Consider the following 20606-nt stretch of genomic DNA (forward strand, 5'->3'; position numbering starts at 1 on the left):
AAAAACAACAACACAATTTATATAAAAAAAACAACACCACACACACAAAAAACCCCACAAACCAACTCTTTTCTTTTCACTGCACAACTCAATAAGCATAATCTCTTTAGCACTTCTTCATACTCAAATTGACCACCACCACCACCCCTACAAAAAACAACCCCCCACACCCCCCCAAAACAATCCAAATAACAAAAACAAATTTAAAAAAGAAAAAAACAACAATGTATAAAAAAATCCAAACAACAATTATGGAACAGAAATTAAAAAGACAGGGCCAAAAGCATTTTAAATTTAAACATTGTTGTGACTCTAACCTTCAACCTTCACCTTCATTTAAAAGAAAGCGTTTTATCTTTTGATTTTTTGGCCACACCCAATCACAGTGCCGAGTCTGACGAAAATTGGATGAAAATAAACCACATGCTCCATTATATTTCTACAAGGGTTTTTTTAATAATTTTTTTTACTTCATTTAAATTTTTCATCTGATTGTGTCATGTTGTGACCTTCAACTTCCAACTCCTGACCACAAACCTTGAAAAGTTTTTTTTTTTATCTGATCATGACCAATCACTGTACCAAGTTTCATGAAGAGAGACTGACTCTGACACAGCGCCCTTCCCCCCCACCCACTCCCTCTCTCCTCACACACACACATACATAAAAACCCCCAACAAATATGCATATACTCATACTGATCTTCCCCCCACCCCCACAAACTTTTCTCATTTCACGTCCTTGACCTTGAATTTCAATGGAGGTCATGCTGTCACCTTGGTCACTCATCCTACCAGGTCTGGTGAGACATGATTGTAAGACATGTACTTTTATCAGGTTTCCTCTATTTTGACGTATCATAACCTTGACTTTTCAACCTCTTACCCTACTTACCATCTTATGCATAGCAAAGGTCTTATTCATACCTGACATCCTGCCAAGTTTGATTCGTATGCCACTTGCAGTTGCCGAGAAAATGCCAACATTAAAGTTTGCCACAGACGGACGCATGCACATACATACGCACTCACACACAAACACACACACATGCAAACACACACAACCAAGATCAGGTGATTACACAGACTCACTTTGATCATGTATGCGAGTCAATCAAAACAAACAAAGAAAACCAAAATTTTTTTTTTAAATGAAACACTTCCAACAGTAGACCAAAGAAACAGTAAAAAAATGAATACTTACTATTCAGTTTTTGATTTCAAAGGAATCGTCTAAGCATGCATGCAGAAAGATCCATATACACTTCACATCTGCTTAAAAAAACCAAAAAAACCACAACCCCCCAAAATTAGAGCAGATACCTGACCTAATGCACTGTTCAGGCCTTCAGCAACACTGAGTGATGTGGAGTGATGGCCTAGAGGTAACGTGTCCGCCTAGGAAGCGAGTGAATCTCAGCGCACTGGTTTGAATCGTGGCTCAGCCCCTGATATTTTCTCCCCTTCCACCAGACCTTGAGTGGTGGTCTGGATGCTAGTCATTCAGATGAGACGATAAACTGAGGTCCCATGTGCAGCATACACTTTAGCGCACGTAAAAGAACCCACGGCAACAAAAGGGTTGTTCCTCGCAAAATTCTGTAAAAAAAATCCCCTTAGATAGGAAAAACAAAAAACCCCAAAAAACTGCATGAAGGAAAAAATTTTTAAAAATGGGTGGCGCTGTAGTGTAGCAACGCGCTCTGCCTGGGGACAGCAACCCGAATTTCACACAGAGAAGTCTGGTGTGATAAAAAGAAATACAAATACACTATCGTTATTACAAGTCTCAGGACAGGACCAACAACTTTAGGCAGTGTGGTAGTGACTAGTATTGTTGACTCCTGCATCTACTTACACTAGAGGAACATTTCCACAATCAGAGTGAAAAGCAGGCCAGAAATGGATCTGAATGTCCTGTATGGTTTGTTTTGGGTTTTTCTGGGGTTGTGTTTTTTTTTCCCCTTCTTCACTTTCAAACAAGAAAATGGTGAAGGGCTTAACAACATCAACAAACTGGAACAATCTTGCTGTTTTTTGTTGTTGTTTAAATTCTTTTTATTTACTGATTTAGTTTGAATAATACATAATAACGAATAACATTATCATTATTGTATGCCTGTATGTCTGAAATAATGTTAAACTTGAATAAAAACATGTACTAAAAAAAAACAAACAAACAAAAAAAAAACCACACAAAAACATCCAAACTGGTTTCAGTTTCAAGGAGGTGTCAAAGAGTGCAGACTGATCCATATACAATACACCGTATCTGCTATGACAACAACAACAACAACAAAACCCAAAAAAAACTGGAGCAGATGCAGACCCAACATGCTCATCAGACTTTGAGAGCCTACTCTAGGATTGTGTAAAACATTAACAAATAAAAATGAAATAAAATAACTGAAACAAAATGAACAAAAAATGTAAAAACAGAAATATATATATAAAAAACAGGAACTAAGATAAATGAAACAAAATGAACAAAAAACTTAAACACATAAATACAATCAAGTGAAAGTTAACGTGAGAAAATCCTCTCCCTCTCCACAGTGGGGAATCGAACCCTGGTCTCCCCCGCGTGACCTGCGGGGATACCGACTGACCGCTGAGGCAGCAAAAACTGCAGTTTAGTTTTCGACATCTTCATCGTCACCACCTTTCCTCCTTGCAGCAGCCTCCGAATCCCTCACAGCCACAGATTTTTCATCCCTCACTCCGTCCCTCCTTTCTTCACTCCCTTGCTGCACCGAGGACGAGGATGACAAACCATCGCCACAGACGGCCTCTTCACCAAGCCGCCGCCCTGAACTCTCCTCCCAGCATGCCGTGCTCCTCTCTTTCCCAGCATCCACTGCTACGGATTTTTCCAACACAACCAGCAACGATTTTTGGGATGGGGAGAAATTTTTCGGAACCTGCGAAGCAGTTGATGATGACGATGCTGCTGCTGCTGCCACTGCTGCCGGCGGAAAACTCTTCTCCCCGGTTTCAGCCGCTGCTGCCGCGCTCTTCTGGGTGCTGTTTCTCGACGAGGGGTCTTGAACTGATGACCTCAACAACCGCGTCGACACCGTGTCACACGACGCAGGAACGGACAGCGGAACGTCCCTTTTCTCTTTCGTCGGAAGTCGAGAGACGTCTGCGTCTGACGAGGATGAGGATGTTCCTGGCTGGTGGACTGTTGACTGGGAGCTGGTAGCGGCAGTGGTGTTGGTAGTGGTGGTAACAGTAGTGGTGGTGGTGGTGGTGGTGGAATGGGGGTCCCTGAAGTCTGCTGCAGCCGTGTCGTAGGAGGAGAGGGAGGAGGAGGGTGAGGAGACGGCGGGGGTAGGGGTGGCGGGAGCAGAGAAGTTATTACCTGCCCCTCTCTTCTCCCTCTTGTCGCCACCTCCTCCTGCACACCACACAGAGGGGGGAGTGAGAGGGGTGTGTGTGTGTGTGTGTGTGTGTGTGTGTGTGTGTGTGTGTATATATATATATATATATACACACACACACACACACAGATGTAGGGATGACTTTTTTTGTTTTTTTTGTTTCCAATTTAGAATTCATGATAAATGAAAAAAAAAAAAATCATTAAGAAATTATGACACACTCGCACACTCAAAACATACACACTGCCACACACACATGCAACCACACACATTCTGCCACTCTTTCTCTCATACACAGACACACTCCACCACTCTCTCTCTCTCTCTCTCACACATACTGTACACAAACACTACCACACACATACACACTGTGTCACACACACACACACACAAACACACACATTACCACACACACACACACATTCTGCCCCTCTCCCTTCCCCCTCTCTCTCACTACCACTCACACATGCAACTCCCCCCAACTTCCCCCCAGCCCCTTCCTGCCCCCACTCGTACACTCCCCCACACCCCTCTCTCCCCCACTTTATACACCCACACACTTTTTTCCCCACCCAAAACACAGAAATGGCTGAATGACCTGTGCGGACTGATGTCTCACTTGTGGAGCTGGTGAAACTGTCCACACGTCTCTTGCTCCTGATCTCAGGTTCGGTTCTCTTGTCCTCTTTTGTCTAGACACATGATCGCACACCACTGACACGGTCAGTTATCGGCTTGTACTGTTGAGTCGTATTGTGTTGTCACGATTATTATGATGATAAATATATATCAATAATGATAGTAATGATGATAATAATATTACTACTACTACCACTACTACTACCACCAATAATTAATAATAGTAATGATGATAATAATATTACTACTACTACCACGACTACTACTACCACCAATAATTAATAATATAGTTCTTATATAGCACAAACTCCCAATATAATGGGCTCTGAAGACCTTACATGGAACAATACATATACAGTACTGTACAATTGTATAATATCATGCAAGTGAAGACATACAACAGAAGATTAACAACAACAACAAAAAAAAGCAATAAAAACACGCGTACCTATATTCACAGAGACAATACCACAAAACGCAAATATGGACAATAACATCATAAAACCACAGAATACGCTACACCACATCTGCTTGGCAGAGGCCTGACAGCAGCATAACCCTACACACTTGTCAGGCCTTGAGTGCATGAATATATATCTGAGTACCTATCGTAGCGATTAAAAATTGAAAAATTTTTAAAAATTTTTTTTATTACAGAATTTTGCCAGAGGACAACACATTTATTGTCATGGGTTCTTTTTCAGTGTGCCGAGTGCATGCTGCAAACCAGACCTTTGTTTATCGTCTCATCCGAATGACTAAATGCTCCGTTCGATTTTCCAGTCAATCTTGGGAGAAAGGGCAAGAGCGGAATTCACACCCTGACCCTCATGGACACTACTGTATTAGCAGATAAGCGTCTTAAACCATTCTGCTATGTTGCCAACATATTAGCAATGGCTTCATGTTTTTCCTCAAAATACCCATGGAAATTCTAAACACATTAGTATCAGGTCAATGTCATCAACAAAAAACAAAAAAAAAACACCATGAAATTTGTTGACAATGCATTGTAATGTTAATAAATGTGTATGAATGTTCCAGGTGTGAGTAAGTGTTCTTTTATGGGTTGTTTCTTTTTGTTGTTTTTTCTCTCATGTTCTATAGGACCAATAAGTACAGGTTTTTTTAAAATTTTTTTTTTTTAGCCCTGGTTGTCTGGGCTATATTTTTGCAACAATGACAAATACGACTTTGAACCAAAGAACACACACACACACACACACACACACGTACAACCAAGCACACAGAATTGGACAAACACACACACACGATTTTAGGTCTTGGTTACGACAAGCATGTCCCACCTTGTCGGCTGGCCAATCGAACGACAGGAAGAGGTCCCTCCAGCGATTGAAGATGACCTCTGCTTTTTGCATGACCTCTGGACTGGCCTTGAACCGGCAACACTGTAAAAAGAAAAAGAAAAGAAAAAAGTGTCGGACACACACAGTGAGTTCGAATCAAAACATTAAAAAAAAAAATTTGTGTCCAATTCATAGCGGATGTATTGTGAAATACGCTTAAAGCCGCAGGGAAAGCGCTACATAAATGCACGCTATTACCATTATCATTAGTAGTGGTAGTAGTAGTAGAAGTATCATTATTATGGTCAATAGGTTTTAACCCTTTCCCTGCTGCTAAAGAGTAATCTTGTCACTTAAAGACTGTCATCACCTCACTGAGACAAGACAAGAGCTTACAGATAATGACGTTAGTCACCATTCTTTATTTGGAATCCTCGCTTTGCTTCAAGCGTAACTGCTGCAAGCATGTATGTGCACATAAACTCTGAACACGTGTGTGTGTGTGTGTGTGTGTGTGTGTGTGTATGTATGCATTCACATATGGAATGAAAAAGTGCCACTCACTAAGTCACTTGTGCACTACGTGTCAATGTACAATACTAATAATGATCACAAATACTACTAATAAATACCACCACTAAAAATGATAATAATAATAATACTGACAATGAGACAAACAATAAATAATAAAAATAATATTAGTAATAATAATAATAATTAACCCTTTTGCTGCCAGGTAAATAAGATTTAAGTGAAATCTATTTTCCAGGGTTTTTTTTTCATAAAAAACGGGTACAACTTTTCAAAAAATTCTGTGCTCTTTGTTGTGGGAGAAAGACCCATAAAAGAATATATTTTCTGAAAGTTAAATGAATAAAGAATACAAAACACATGATGTTTTCCAATTTTATATATTTTCAGTGACATGTTGTTGTTTTGAAATCAGTGTTTTGTTTTTTGTCACATTTTCAACTTGTTTATTACAAACATTAGTCAGGTAATTTGCACTAAAATATCATATTTTCTGGACAAATGGATATCTGCACACATAAAATCATACTAGAACAACCACAATTAAAAAAAAAGAAAAAAGAAAGAGACAGATACACAATACATTGTGACTTCTCCAAGTAATAATATGGATGTGAGGCCACGCCCCGTCAGTCTCCACCCCCCTCCTCTTCACCCCTCTCACACAGTCACTTTATCCAGTTCTCATCAGACTGCACTGGCTGAGTGCCAAGAAAATCGCTCACACTGTGTCCTGCTAATAATTCGGTCACTTTCTGTCGTCTGCTACAGCTGTACAGCTGGCATCACTTACTGATAGTCCTATCTTGGCCGCTCACTTGATTGCTCCCTTTATTTTCTAACAAATCGTCCTATAAATGTTCATCACTGTCTTCTCATTCGAATTAAGGCTTCAATTCTTTCTGAGCATCAGCTAAAGAAAGCAATCTTGGTTGATTTAGTTCACCATGATCGCATGTCTTGAGCACGGTGTCAGTCCGACATTTTGTTAAACAAGCGAGGAGAGGAGTCAGGCAAAGACTGCGGCCAGTAACCCAACCAAAACGTTCAAATAAAGGACTGCCTCATGATGTAGATGGCGTTTCTAGCTATGAATAGAATCTAGAAAGATTCCCCAAGCTAAAGCTACCAGAATTTTTGTCAATGAACTGAATGCAAACCAGGGAAAAGTCAGAATATTTCAATGACGAGTTATCTCGTAATTGTGGCAGCGAAGCATACATGCTTGTGCTGACGAGTTATCTTGTCATATAGGCAGCCTAGGGGTTAAAAGAAAATTAAAAAAAAAATGATGTGAAAGCACACAATGCCTATAGATAGACACAAACACACACACACACACATGCATCCCCCCCACCCACCCACAAACATGCACATACACACACACACACACACATTGTTGCACAGTGTTTTACCTTGCAGACTGTGTGGAGGATGTCTGGGTTCTCCCTTAGCATGTTGATGTCCATGGGAAAGTTGTCCAGGTCTTCCAGCACTGACAGACACTTGTCAAAGTCCTGAACAACACACACACACAACACACGTACATATATATATATATACACACACACACACACACACAAACACACATATGTAAACACACACACACACACACACTCCTATACGTATATAAACACACACACACACACATACATATGTATAGAAAGACACACACACACACACATTAAAACACATACATATATAAAACCACACGTACACAGACACAGACAAACACACACATGAATGGACAAACACACACACACACACAAATCATCTTTCTGCCCCTCCCCCCACGATCCTCTGAAAATAAATTGGATGGAACCATACATTGTGGGACTTTGTTTTCAATGTATTGTATTATAAACACACACACACACACACACACATACACAAACACACATTTGCGCACACACAAAAACATGCAAGTAATTAATCAATTAATTGTCAGAGTACAACCCTTTGGTTGCCGTGGATTCTTTTTCACTGCTCCAAGTGCGTGCTGCATGTGGGGACCTTGGATTGTCTCACCTGAAGGACTAGACACTAGGTTTAATTTTTCCAGTCAAATTTAGGAAAAGGGCATGAGTAGGATTTGAACCCAAGCCCTAACGGACACTGCACTGGCAGAAAAGCGTCTTAACCACTCTGCCACCTTTTCCCTTTACCACAACAACTAATAAATCATATGTGTCAGCAACACTCATGTTGAAAACGTGTAAAAATGCTTGCTCCATCAATCATGTGAACCTATTACCCCATTTATTTCTTTAAAATGCTTACACATGTTCAAAACATGTAACATATATGATAAAAGTGACTCAGAAACGACAAAAACCTATCTCTTACATCAGCATACTCTTTGGATGTGGCAGTACTGTGAAGCTGGACTTATGCTTATGTCAAAGCCATAATCTTTCTAAACATACACACATACACTCACTCCTCTCAAAAATGAAATGTACATTCAAACTCTGTATACTCCATTCCTCCACTACCCGAAAAAAAACCCAAAACACACACACACACACAAACACACAAATACAAACACAAACAAACACACACACAAAAGCCACCAGCAAAAAGAAGAACAGGAAAACTTACAAAACTGTTTTTCAGCAGACTACGTTTGATCTCGTCGTCCATCTGAATCAGTCGATGTTCTGGCTGTTCCACTGTAAGCAACAACAACAACAAAAATGTATAAGTTTTTAGGTCACAAAACCAATGGTCAGCATGAAGACTTACTGACCACAAAAAAAAAGAAAAAAAAAAAAAAAAGGAAAATGAGATGGTACAGCCATGTGCCAAAGTCCAACAGGCTCTACAAAACCATCCTTCAGGGAACAGAGCAGAGGAAAAGGGGGGAGATGAGGCAGACAGCAAAAGAAGTGCTCAGACAGCATCAATGAATGGACAGAGAGGAGCTTTGTTACCTCTCTCCGGACGAAGGAATGCTCACGCATTCCTACACAAAACGTATTCGGATTCGGACGAATGGAATAGCATTCTCCGAAAGTAAAATTCCATCACGCGCTGTACACGTGATTTTGTGATTAGCCAAACAGAGTGTGCTATTCTGGGTCATTCCACAATCGAACAGTATGATTGTTCAGCCTGGCATGTGTGGCCCGTCTCGCACACACGCTGACAAAGTCACTGACCGGTCGTCTGCTTGCGTGCCAGCCTGTTAGCAAAGCGGGTTCTTCTCAGAATGTTGTGAAGCGAACAAGGCAGTGACGGCAACGTTTTAGGGTTGCCGAAGTACTTGAAATGCTACAAACTGAAGGGTCGGACATTGAAGAGGTGGATGATGACAAAGAAGAAAGCGAATTTAATGCAGAAAGTGAGCATGGGTATGGTGATTCGGGGTGAAAAATTGGCAGTATTTTCTACATATGGCAAAACTGTAAAAATAAGATGAGAAATTTGATTTTTTTTATATGTAATAGCTCAACAAGTAATAAACCAGTTCTGAAAGTTTCATTTTCTTACTCTGTATTTTGTATTTTTTGTAATTTTTTTCCAAACCCTTACAAATGGGCCGTCTGTGGGGAAAAGCAAGGGAGAAAACTTGTCATCCCGAGTGAGTTAAACTGTAGAATCTGAGGCCCTGTCACGACCAGCACAAACTGAGAAAGGGAAAATGTCGGTGATGCACTCAGCAGTGCAGAGCTCCCACTGCCACACCAGGCTGTAAGCCCACCATTTCTCACAACCCCACAACTTCTCTCAAAGGGAGAGAAATCGAGGACTGCGAGAAAGTGTGGTCATTCACCTCCCACGTTTTCTCTCAACTGCGAGAAATTTCTCACAATGTGTGGTAAAACATAGACAGTCCACCTTACTTTTCTCAAAAATATTTTCTTTATCATCAGAGTTGGTTTCTTGTCTTTTTTCCAATGCAAATGTTAAAGAAAAAATGAGAGAAGTAAAAAGAAAAGGGAAAGAGGAAGGCGACGACAACGACGATCATCATAAGGACAGTGGCGTTAGCGAAGACGTCAACAGTGATGACACTGAAACTGACACCTATTTATTGTATTTCACATAAGATGGATGACTGCAATGCATCTACCTCAAACTCAACATGGCAGTCAATAGCAAACAACAAAGTTAAGGTACCGTGTATCAAACTCAAACAGAAATATAATACTCCCAAATTGTGGGCTAACATGGACTTCGGGGCCAGTGACAGACCAACAAACCCTCAAAGCCCGCAGTGCTGTCCATACACACACCACACCTGTGAAAAGAAATTCTTTTTCTTTCTTTTTTTTATATTATAATCATTATTTATTTTTTATTTATTTATGTAAGCTTATTTATTATTTATTCACCTTTTTTTTCTCTCAAGGCCTGACTAAGCACGCTGGGTTACGCTGCTGGTCAGGCATCTGCTTGGCAGATGTGGTGTAGCGTATATGGATTTGTCCGAACGCAGTGACGCCTCCTTGAGCTACTGAAACTGAAATCTTTCTTCAATTTTTTTTTTTTTTTTTTTTTAAGCTCCTTTTGATATGGCTGTCACTGTCAAAACGGTCATTTTTTTGGTACCACCCTGTGTTCTGACAATAAACCAAGTCTTGAAGGTATGAAAACACAAACATGGATGCATTCACAGATGTGTAGCTACAAATATGTACAATTTCAATTACATATATTCTTTGAGGAAAAACAAAAAAACAAAACAACCTGTAAATGTTAAAGAATAAGACACACAGACAACTCCTCTGCAGGAAAAAAATGCATCAAGGAAAGGATTTCATGTGACCTACATAACAAACAAGAGAGACAAGGCCCTCAAGACTCACTTGTGATACACTTAAAAAAAAAATCCAAGCTTTTTATGTATTGAGTATAATGCATTTACTGTTATATTTATATTTTTTATATTCTCTAAACTTGGCACTTTGATCTGATATTCGACCCAACAAAAGATCTGTCATTATTATCATTTTTTGTTGAAACAGGAACTTCTTTTGCTAAGCATGGAAGTTTTGTTTATTGCAAACGTTTTGGTGCAGACAGTAAAACAAGGGAAATTACTCTGCTGGGGACTTAGTTTGCTTTAAACTGATCTTTCTCATCTTAAACATTACATTTTGAAATTATACTCAATACATAAAAAGCTTGGATGTTTTTAAAAAGTGCATCACAAGTGAGTCTTGAAGGCCTTGCCTCTCTTGTTTCAAAATGTAATGTTTAAGATGAGAAAGATCAGTTTAAAGCAAATTAAGTCCCCTAGCATTAATCAGAGTCATTTCCCTTTTTTACTATCTGCACCAAAACGTTTGCAAAATAAATAAAACTTCCATGCTTAGCAAAAGAAGTTCCTGTTTGAACAAAAAATGATAATAATGACTGCTCTTGTTGTTGGGTCAGAATATCAGATCAAAGTGCCAAGTTTAGAGAATACAAAAAATATGAATACAACAGTAAATGCAGTTTGCATATGATTAGGCTTCATTTTTTAAATTTTTTTGTGCCCATCCCAGAGGTGCAATATTGTTTTAAACAAGATGACTGGAAAGAACTGAATTTTTCCTATTTTTATGCCTAATTTGGTGTTGACTGACAAAGTATTTGCAGAGAAAATGTCAATGTTAAAGTTGACCACGGACACACAGACACACACACACAGACAACCGAACACCGGGTTAAAACATAGACTCACTTTGTTTACACAAGTGAGTCAACCCCCCCCAAAAAAAAAACCCAGAAGAAGATATGTATATTATGCCCCATGCAAATAAGAGTCAATACAACAGCAATAGTACACTAGAAATGAAATGTACACAGCTGACTCACACTGAAGCCTGAGGGTTACAGTTTCACTTTCTCAAAGAGGCACCACTGCGTTTGGACAATTCCACTCACCGCTACTTCACATGTGCTAGGCAGACGCCTGACAACCACAATAACCAAACATTCTTAGTCAGGCCTTGAGAGCAGTCACACACACACACACACATATATATATATATGTGTGTGTGTGTTTTATCTTCAGTTTAACATCTATTCACTGTAAGTGTTTTTAGACGGAAAGGAGTAAAGAAGTGGATAAAGGAAAGGGAATGCATGTGAATATTAGTGTAAAAAAGTATTCATGTTATGTATCAGAGGAAAAGTATATTATAAGAAAAAGGTCTAAAGAGATTGTGGTGTGTATTGAATGAGGTGTCATGGGAAGGAGAATATGTGTGTGTGTGTGTGTGTGTGTGTGTACATACATACATTAAGACAAGTGACTCACACTGAATCTTGAGGATCCTTTCCCTCCTGTGGTCTGACCTCTCTCTCTTCCTCCTCTCCTTCACACTATCACGGTCTGGGCTGAAAAAAACAGAAGGAAAAAAAAAATGTTAATGTTACCCCCTTGACTGCTGAACTGCTGATTGCTCTAGTTCAGCTGACCACACAGGGCCACATCAGGATGGCTCACGTCAGCAAAAATGTTCAACTGCGTTAAAAGCAATACTTGGTCACAGCTGAAAAACACACACACACACACACAAAACCCACCCAACAACAACAACAACAAACCCCCCCAAAATACACAAAACCAACCAACCAACCAACCAACCCTGCAAAAACTAAACAGTTCATATTATATGCACTGTCTTCAACATTACACCCCTTGAGGAAAATAAGACTAAACTCTGCAGAGGATGTCAGCCCTTCTGCTTATTCTTTCAGCCCAAAAATTACATAAAAAGAAAAAAAAAAGTAATAATAAAATAAGGTTAAAAAAAAAAAAAAAAAAAGCCACAAGAAATTATATCAATAAAAAGACATGTAGCCAAATAGCCCCGTAGAATGGACAGACAGTGCCCATCACAGTGAATGCAATATCACTTCCTAATCCCCAGAGCAAAAAAAAAAAAAAAAAAAAGCATACCAGAAAAAAATATCAAAGCATACCAGAAAAAAAAAAAAAAAAAAAAAAAAAAATCAACAGACCTTGGAACATAAATGCCTGCAAAAGAAGTTTTCCATCAAAATAAAAAGAGACAGACTACTGTGAGACAGACAACTGTGCATGGATGGTCAAAAGGTGTGCGCGCGTGAGCGTGCGCACATGTGTGTGTGAGTGTGTGTGTGGTCTCTATATGCAGGTGTGTGGTGCATACAGGTATGTATGTGCATGTGTGTGTCCTACCAAATAGTAAACAGTAACACATTCATCATTTAATATATCTTATAACATTGTTTTATATATATATATATTATATGCCTCAGTAATTTCCTTTTCAATCAACTGAGAGAGAAAATAAAATCAAGATACAACTGAGACAAAAACAAAACAAAACCCAAAAAAAACCAAACAACCCCGCCCCCCACCCCACCCCCCAAAACAAAAGACATACAACCATACCAACTCGCTGTATAAACAACAAACTTATGTTCTGACAACAGAACTGGTTGACTGATAATGATACAAATACTTGTACAGCACCTATCCTCTGTCTGAGGCAAAAAAAAACCTCTATGCATTTCACAAACACGGAGTCATTTGCACAACAGGTTGCCTACCTGTGTAGAGCCAACTGAGAGCTGCCACAATGCACTCATCGTTCATTTCCTGTGTCAATCAGTCAGGCTTCGGTCAAGCACACAAAGACAAACACAAAGACAAGCACACATACACAACACACACACATAAAAAATATTCAAAATTCGAATGCCACAGGAAATATCCTCACTGAATGCCACAGGAAATATGCCACAGGAAATATTCTCATTGAATGTCACTGGAAATATTCCCATCGAATGCCACAGGAAATATGCCACAGGAAATATTCTCATCGAATGCCACAGGAAATATGCCACAGGAAATATTCCCATCGAATGCCACAGGAAATATGCCACAGGAAATATTCTCATTGAATGCCACAGGAAATATTCCCATTGAATGCCACAGAAAAATATTCCCATCAAATGCCACCTCACCGAATGCCACAGGGAATATTCTCATCGAATGCCACAGGAAATATTCCCATCCAATGCCACAGGAAATATGCCATCCAATGCCACAGGAAATATGCCACATGAAATATTCTCATTGAATGCGACAGGAAATATTCCCATCGAATGCCACAAGAAATATTCCCAGTCAGTTGATGCTGACAGATGCTGCATTCATACAAACAAGATCCGGAAAATTTGTAAATGAATGCTGTTCCAATCTATGACGTTGATAATAATAATCATTTATCTATTTCTTTACCTATGTTCTTGTGTTTCATAAACATGAAGGTTTCATGACATTAAAATTTATTCTATTCTATTCTATTCATGTATGTATACACACACACATGCACACACAGAAACACACACATATATATACACACAAACACTCACATACACAAATGATACATATACACGAACACACACACAAACACATACAAATGATACATACACACAAACACACACACACACATACAAATGATACATACACACACACACTCACTCACACACGCACAAACTGCAGACTTACTCTGTCGCTTCGCTCCCCTCTCTCCTCTTCCTGTCCTCCTCCGTCGTCTCCCTCCTCCCCCCTGCCTCCACCTCTCCTCCTCCTCCGTCTCTCACCACGCTCTCCCTGCCCTTTGACCTGTCTCCGACGACGTTTTCCTTACAACTTCTCCTCCTTGCTCCAGCCACCATTTCCTCCAGCTTCCCCCCGCTGCCACCCGTCATCACGTTCTCCTTGTTTGTTCCGCCGCCGTCGTCCGCCATTTCTCCCGCCGTTTCCTCCTTGTTGCCCCTTTCTCTGGAACGCTCCTCCATCTGCACAGAGAGTTCGTACAGGTTTTTAACTCTTTCTACCCCACAGCTACATGCCCTGCTACCACTCCCCTGGACCAGCACAACATTGAGAGTGCTGCGGTAAAAAGTAGGATTGTTCACTAAAACAGCGAAAACTGATGGAGAATTTCTTATTTAAATGGTCCAAAAAGAGCTTTGTTTTCATGCTTCTGGAATCCGTAAACGGTTCAGTTTAGAATGCGTACTGTACCAAGCAAGAATAAACGAAATGAAGTATTGGCACGAGAAGACTTATACCAGGTCCACAAGGGAAATAATCATGGTATGAGTTAACCCACAGAGTAGAAGTAGTTAATCACACACACACACACAAATTAAAAAAAAACACTTTCAAACACCAATAGGCTAAACACCACAGTGCTTACAGACTTTACAACTTCCAGTCACACCTACAGCAAAACGAGAGCTGTAATGATCAATGTTTTCTCCACTGCAATGGCATTTACAGCTTAAGTCTTTTGTAAAGGACTATGACCCTCAAACTAGGAGGTGAGATCGCACTGGCTCTTAGTGCTGTGGCCTCAGGGGCTGGTTGGCCTTTGGGTTGGACCATCCTTCCGCCGACTGTAAAAAGCCCTCTTGGCTGAGAGAGCGGGAATATCACCTGGGCAAGACACTTTTCCACTGCAGTCAAACTCTAGCCCAGATAGTCGCGACAGCAGCTGCCTCCACTGCTGTTCTGATGGTCATAGTTGGACACGACTTGCTATCATACATTATAGGAACCTTGGTAGGCATGGTATTTTTTAATGCCGCTTTATGCCCCTTGCACAAATAGTTCTGTGCTACTTGAATGAGAGCAGACATCCTTTCAGGATCATGAGGGTGCCTGTTATATCTATCTATCTATATAGAGTGATGGCCTAGAGGTAACGCATCCCCCTAGGAAGCGAGAGAATCTGAGCGCTCTGGTTCGAATCATGGCTCAGCCGCCGATATTTTCTTCCCCTCCACTAGACCTTGAGTGGTGGTCTGGACGCTAGTCATTCGGATAAGACGATAAACCAAGGTCCCATGTGCAGCATGCACTTTGCGCACATAAAAAGAACCCACGGCAACAAAAGGGTTGTTCCTGGCAAATTTCTGTAGAAAAATCCACTTTGATAGGAAAAACAAATAAAACTGCACGCAGGAAAATATACAAAAAATGGGTGGTGCTGTAGTGTAGCGACGCACTCTCCCTGGGGAGAGCAGCCCGAATTTCACACAGAGAAATCTGTTGTGATATAAAGAAATACAAATACAAATATATATATTATTTTATTTTTTTCTCCAAATATATTTTATCATTTTACTTAAATTCAGAATTTGAATTCAAATTCAACAAGAAGATTTCCCTATGGTGTTTTACCACTGACAGTAAGAGTATATAATTGTTTTTTTTGTTTTGTTTCAGTGATACAGAGAGCCATCACTGAAAACTTTTCACAAATCTGGGTCAGCCTTTAAAGACCTTGAAGAACTAAAAAAAAGCACACATTTTCTCTCTTCTTTTATACAAATTACCTGATAAAAAAACAAACAAACAAAAAAAACATAAATAGATGAATAACTAAAAACTTATACAAACCCTGCGTGTAAAACTAGAAGTGGAACAACTGTTTCCCGCGTGCGGGTCTCTGTGGCCAAACCCCGCCGTTTCAGGGATTTGTTTCAGGTCAGTCAGCTCCAGTGGCTCCGTTTTGGACTCAGAGGATGAGCACGAAGGTGTTGAACACGTGCAGTCCTTTGCGACATGGGGAAGCCACTTCTCCTGTGAACGAGGGGGGAGGGGAGGGGCGTGGGGAGGGAAGTCAGTTTCTGTTTCAAGATATCAAAGCATGCCAACTGAACCATACATCGACAGACGCAACAGCCGAGTGGTTAAAGCGTTGGACTTTCAATCTGAGGGTCCCAGGTTTGAATCTCAGTGACGGTGCCTGGTGGGAAAAGGGTAGAGATTTTTCCGATCTCCCAGGTCAACATATGTGCAGACCTGCTAGTGCCTGAACCCCCTTTGTGTGTATACGCAAGGAAAAGACCAAATATGCATGTTAAAGATCTCGTAATCCATGTCTTGGTGGGTTATGGAAACAAGAACATACCCAGCATGCACAACCCTGAAAACGGAGTATTGCTGCCTACATGGCGGGGAAAAAACGGGAAAAAAAGCCCACTCGTGGACATACGAGAGAATGAGGGAGTTGCAGCCCACGAACGTCGTAGAAGAAGAAACCATATAAAATGCTACAGCACATCTGCTATAAAACAAAGAAACAAACAAACAACAACGACTAGACACCCAACCCACTAAAAGCCCAGGACAGGGATTCACACCCAGGATCCTCAGATTGAAAGCCCCAAACTTCAAGGTGAAAGGTGGAGCAGTGGACCAGCGGTAATGCGCCCAACACGGAAGCCAGTGTCCATGGGTTTGAGTCCCATTTCCCAACATGGGGGAGAGGCAGGGGGATGGGGTTGGGGTGGGAGGGTGGGGGGCGCTGAACTACTCCAGGGTTCGAATTTAACTCAATTTTTTGAGTGCCAGTCGGGCACTCTGGACAAAACATTTGAGTGCCCAACTGTGGTTTTGGGTGCCAGCATATTAAAATGAGTTATAATTTGCATTTGTGCTGATGTTTGGAAAACCACATTCAAAATATCCATACACCTCATGAACCCCATGGGCCTGTTCTTTTCACTGAACATGGCAAAAATCAATCGTCACTATCGCGCCATGAACGTCAACATCCGATCGTGAACGCGCAAAGATGCTGCTCCGCAAAGCGAGCTGCAGCAGAAAACACTTTACACTTCGATCAACCGCATTCAAGCTTGCTTTCTTGGTGTGCCTTTTAATTAATTTTCTTTCACCTCTATCAATTTCTGAGTGCCAACTGGGCACTCCTGACAGAAAATTTGCATGCCGGAGCCAACTTTTCGGAGCATTTGCTCCCGGGCACTCGATAAATTCAAACCCCGCATTCCCTGTTTCGTTAAATATACTTACCATGTCAAACTGACACATATGAGTTTGACACGGACACAGTATATGGCACCAAAATGGGGAATTTGTAGTAGGATTTTTTATATCTTTTTATTACATCCCCCCTCCTACAAATCATGAGCAGTGGTATCTGTGATAGTCCTTCGAATGGGATGATAAATGACGGTTCCATGTGCAGAATGCACTTCGCGCAAAAAAACACACACAAAACCCCAGGGCAACAAAAGGGTTGTTCCTGGCAAAGTTGTGTAGGAAAATCCACTTTGACAGGAAACCAAATATACTTGTGAAAAAAAAAAGGGGGTGTGGGTGGGGGGGGGGGGGGCAGTGGTGGGAGAAGGAGCAGAGCTGTAGCGACATGCTCTCCTCGGGGACAGCTGCCCAAACTTCACGCAGTGAAATCTGTTGTGGCAAAAAGTAATACAATACAATGCAATACAATGCAATGCAAGGCAATAAAATATAAAACCATAAAATATGATGATGATAATGATATTTATATAGCACTGAATCAAAGTGCTTTCTGACCAGTCATTCACACGCATGCATAATTCTAAAACTGGAGAAACTGAAGATGAGGAAGAGGTGGGGAAGGGAGGTTATCTTGTAAAGAAGAGGTGGGTTTTAAGGCCAGACTTGAAAGAGCTGAGTGTGGAGACCTGACGAAGCGAAAGAGGATGTTCATTCCAAAAGCAAGGTCAAGAGACAGAGAAAGAACGGTGGCCAACAGTCCAGTGTTTGAATCTGGGTATGCGTAAACAAGAGTGGATCCGAAGCCGATTGTAGAGAGCGAGATGGAGTGTAGAGGTGAAGGCAGCCACAGAGATTGGAAGGGGCAGATTTGTGAATACATTTTTACATAGATATAACACACATATGTATAATATAATACAATGCCATGCAATGCAACCCAATGCCATGCAACAATCAACTGGCTGTTGCGCCCAGATGACGACTCACCTCGTCAGTGTTACCCAGTTCCACCTTCATGTCGATCTCAGCGCCATAACCCTCTTTGTTCTTCCACTCCTCTTTGATGGCCACGTCTGCCGTCCCCTCCCCTTCCTCTGTTTTGGTTGACGTTTTCTCCCCATCTTCTTTCGGCACAGAGTCTGCGACAGTCCTTGCTTCTTCCGCCTTTGACAGGGAGGCTTCGGCTCTCTTCTTCCTGGTAGAAAGGCGCCTCTCTCTACTTGTCAGTGCAGAATCCTTTTCTTCATCTGTTTTGGACGATGGAGTTTTGAACGTCTGTCCTCCTTGTTCAGTGTTTTTTGAAGGTGTTTTGACCGTGTCGTTTTCTTCACTCGTTTTCGCCGAACCTCTTTTCGGTCTGTCTTCCTCTTGCCTGGAGATGTCCTCGCTGTTTTTATCATCCAAAGTTCTGGAGCTGCGTGTTCCCATGTCACGCGTTTTGACTGGCTGCGGAGGAGGAGGCGGCGGCGGCTGTGGCGTATCTTTTGCTGCGGCAGAGCTCGTTGTTTCTCTGCCATCACTGCTCGTCATGGAGCTCCTCCTCTGTCTTTCCACGATCTCCACGGACTGTCTTCTCTTCTCGTCCGCCCTTCGCAGACTCCGTCTTTCTCTTGTAGTCGGTGTTTTTTCTGCGGCCTCCCTGTCCACTCTTTCTGTGCTGACGGGGTCTTCCGTTCTCTTTTCCTCTCTTTCTGTAGCTGGAGCGTCTTTTCCCTCCGCTTTGTCTTCAGGTTCCTCCATCGCTTTGCCTTGCTCCTCACTCCGAGTTCTCTCCCTTTCTTTCGTCTCCACACCTTGAGAGGTTGTCCTCCTCCTCCTCCTCTCCTCTCTCCCTTCACCACTGGCTTGGCGCTCTCGTTTCACCGACTTTTCAGGGGTGCTGTTTTGGTCAGCGGGTTCACCAGAGTCTTCTTCTCGCTTCCGCTTCGCTTGTCTGGGTCGGTCTGGGGCATCTGTGGTGTTAAAAAAAGAAGAAAAAAAAAAGTTGTTTAAACACAATGGGGCGACAAGGTTGTCTGTCTTCTGTGACCACAATGAAAACCTTTTCATTTTTTCTTTCTTTCTTGCCCCCCCCCCCCCCCCCCCCCCCCCGATGCCCATGATTTGGGAACATTTTGTTTTCTAGTACAAAACTTATCCGTTTACTGCACACAACATTTGATTTGACAAACACTTGTTTCTGATGGCAAACAAAAATAGGATCTGGATCATCATATGTATGTACTGGTAACCATCCCCCACCTCCCCCTTTCCGAATCCAAGTACCCCCCCCCCCTCCCCCCCAATGTTGCTTTGTTGTTATGCAGCAGGAATCACACATGACCCATGAAGACTTTGCCTCTTGTTACTTTATTATCATGTCATCATAATAACAAGACGTACATTTTTGGCATAATGGCATCCTTTCAAATCTCTTGTTGGGGCATAAAACTGAAAGAAGTCATGAAGGAAAATTAGTCACATACGAAACATAACAAGATAAGATGTACAAAGGTATCTCATGTAATATCAGATAACATATACAAGGTAACAATATTTCTACAATGTCTTCAGTTCATTGAACCACAAAGAAGTGTTGTTATCTTTTGCCCAGTCCAAACATCTTCAGTTTATTTTATGAAGCCATGCCAGGAACTCTTATTTCTTGGTCACACCCTCACGATTATTTCATCCATCCCCTTTTGTCAACCGTTTTGGTTTCTTATGTTGTAATAAAATTATGTTGTAAGTATGTCTATTGTGAATCAAAATGAAGTATGCTTTATCAATTTTGAATGTTATAATATATCCATTTATTCTTTACAAAATATATGGGAAAAAAAAGATAATCAAAATACATTTTTTCTTAGGCTACAACTAGTCATTCTGACGAGGCCATAAACCAAGGTCAGGTGTTAAGCATGCACGTAAAGCATGTAAAAGAACCTACAGCAACAAGAGAGATGTCCCTGGCAAAATT

General features: G+C 41.1%; 1 protein-coding gene across 1 annotated transcript in view; it reads right to left on the reverse strand.

Moving 5' to 3' along the window:
• Positions 1-706: 706 nt before the first annotated feature.
• The window catches only part of LOC143301965 (uncharacterized), a 42950-nt gene continuing 23050 nt past the window's right edge, over positions 707-20606 (reverse strand). The window contains exons 10-18 of the mRNA XM_076616442.1: positions 18635-19599; positions 16259-16441; positions 14357-14649; positions 12113-12192; positions 8461-8531; positions 7275-7376; positions 5329-5430; positions 3981-4074; positions 707-3399 (exon numbers count right to left, since the gene is read on the reverse strand). Coding sequence (XP_076472557.1) covers positions 2633-3399; positions 3981-4074; positions 5329-5430; positions 7275-7376; positions 8461-8531; positions 12113-12192; positions 14357-14649; positions 16259-16441; positions 18635-19599 — 2657 coding nt within the window. The 3' untranslated portion in view covers positions 707-2632. The remainder of the gene's footprint in view (positions 3400-3980; positions 4075-5328; positions 5431-7274; positions 7377-8460; positions 8532-12112; positions 12193-14356; positions 14650-16258; positions 16442-18634; positions 19600-20606) is intronic.

Source organism: Babylonia areolata, chromosome 28 (genome assembly GCF_041734735.1).
Source record: "Babylonia areolata isolate BAREFJ2019XMU chromosome 28, ASM4173473v1, whole genome shotgun sequence".
Lineage (NCBI taxonomy): Eukaryota > Metazoa > Mollusca > Gastropoda > Neogastropoda > Buccinidae > Babylonia > Babylonia areolata.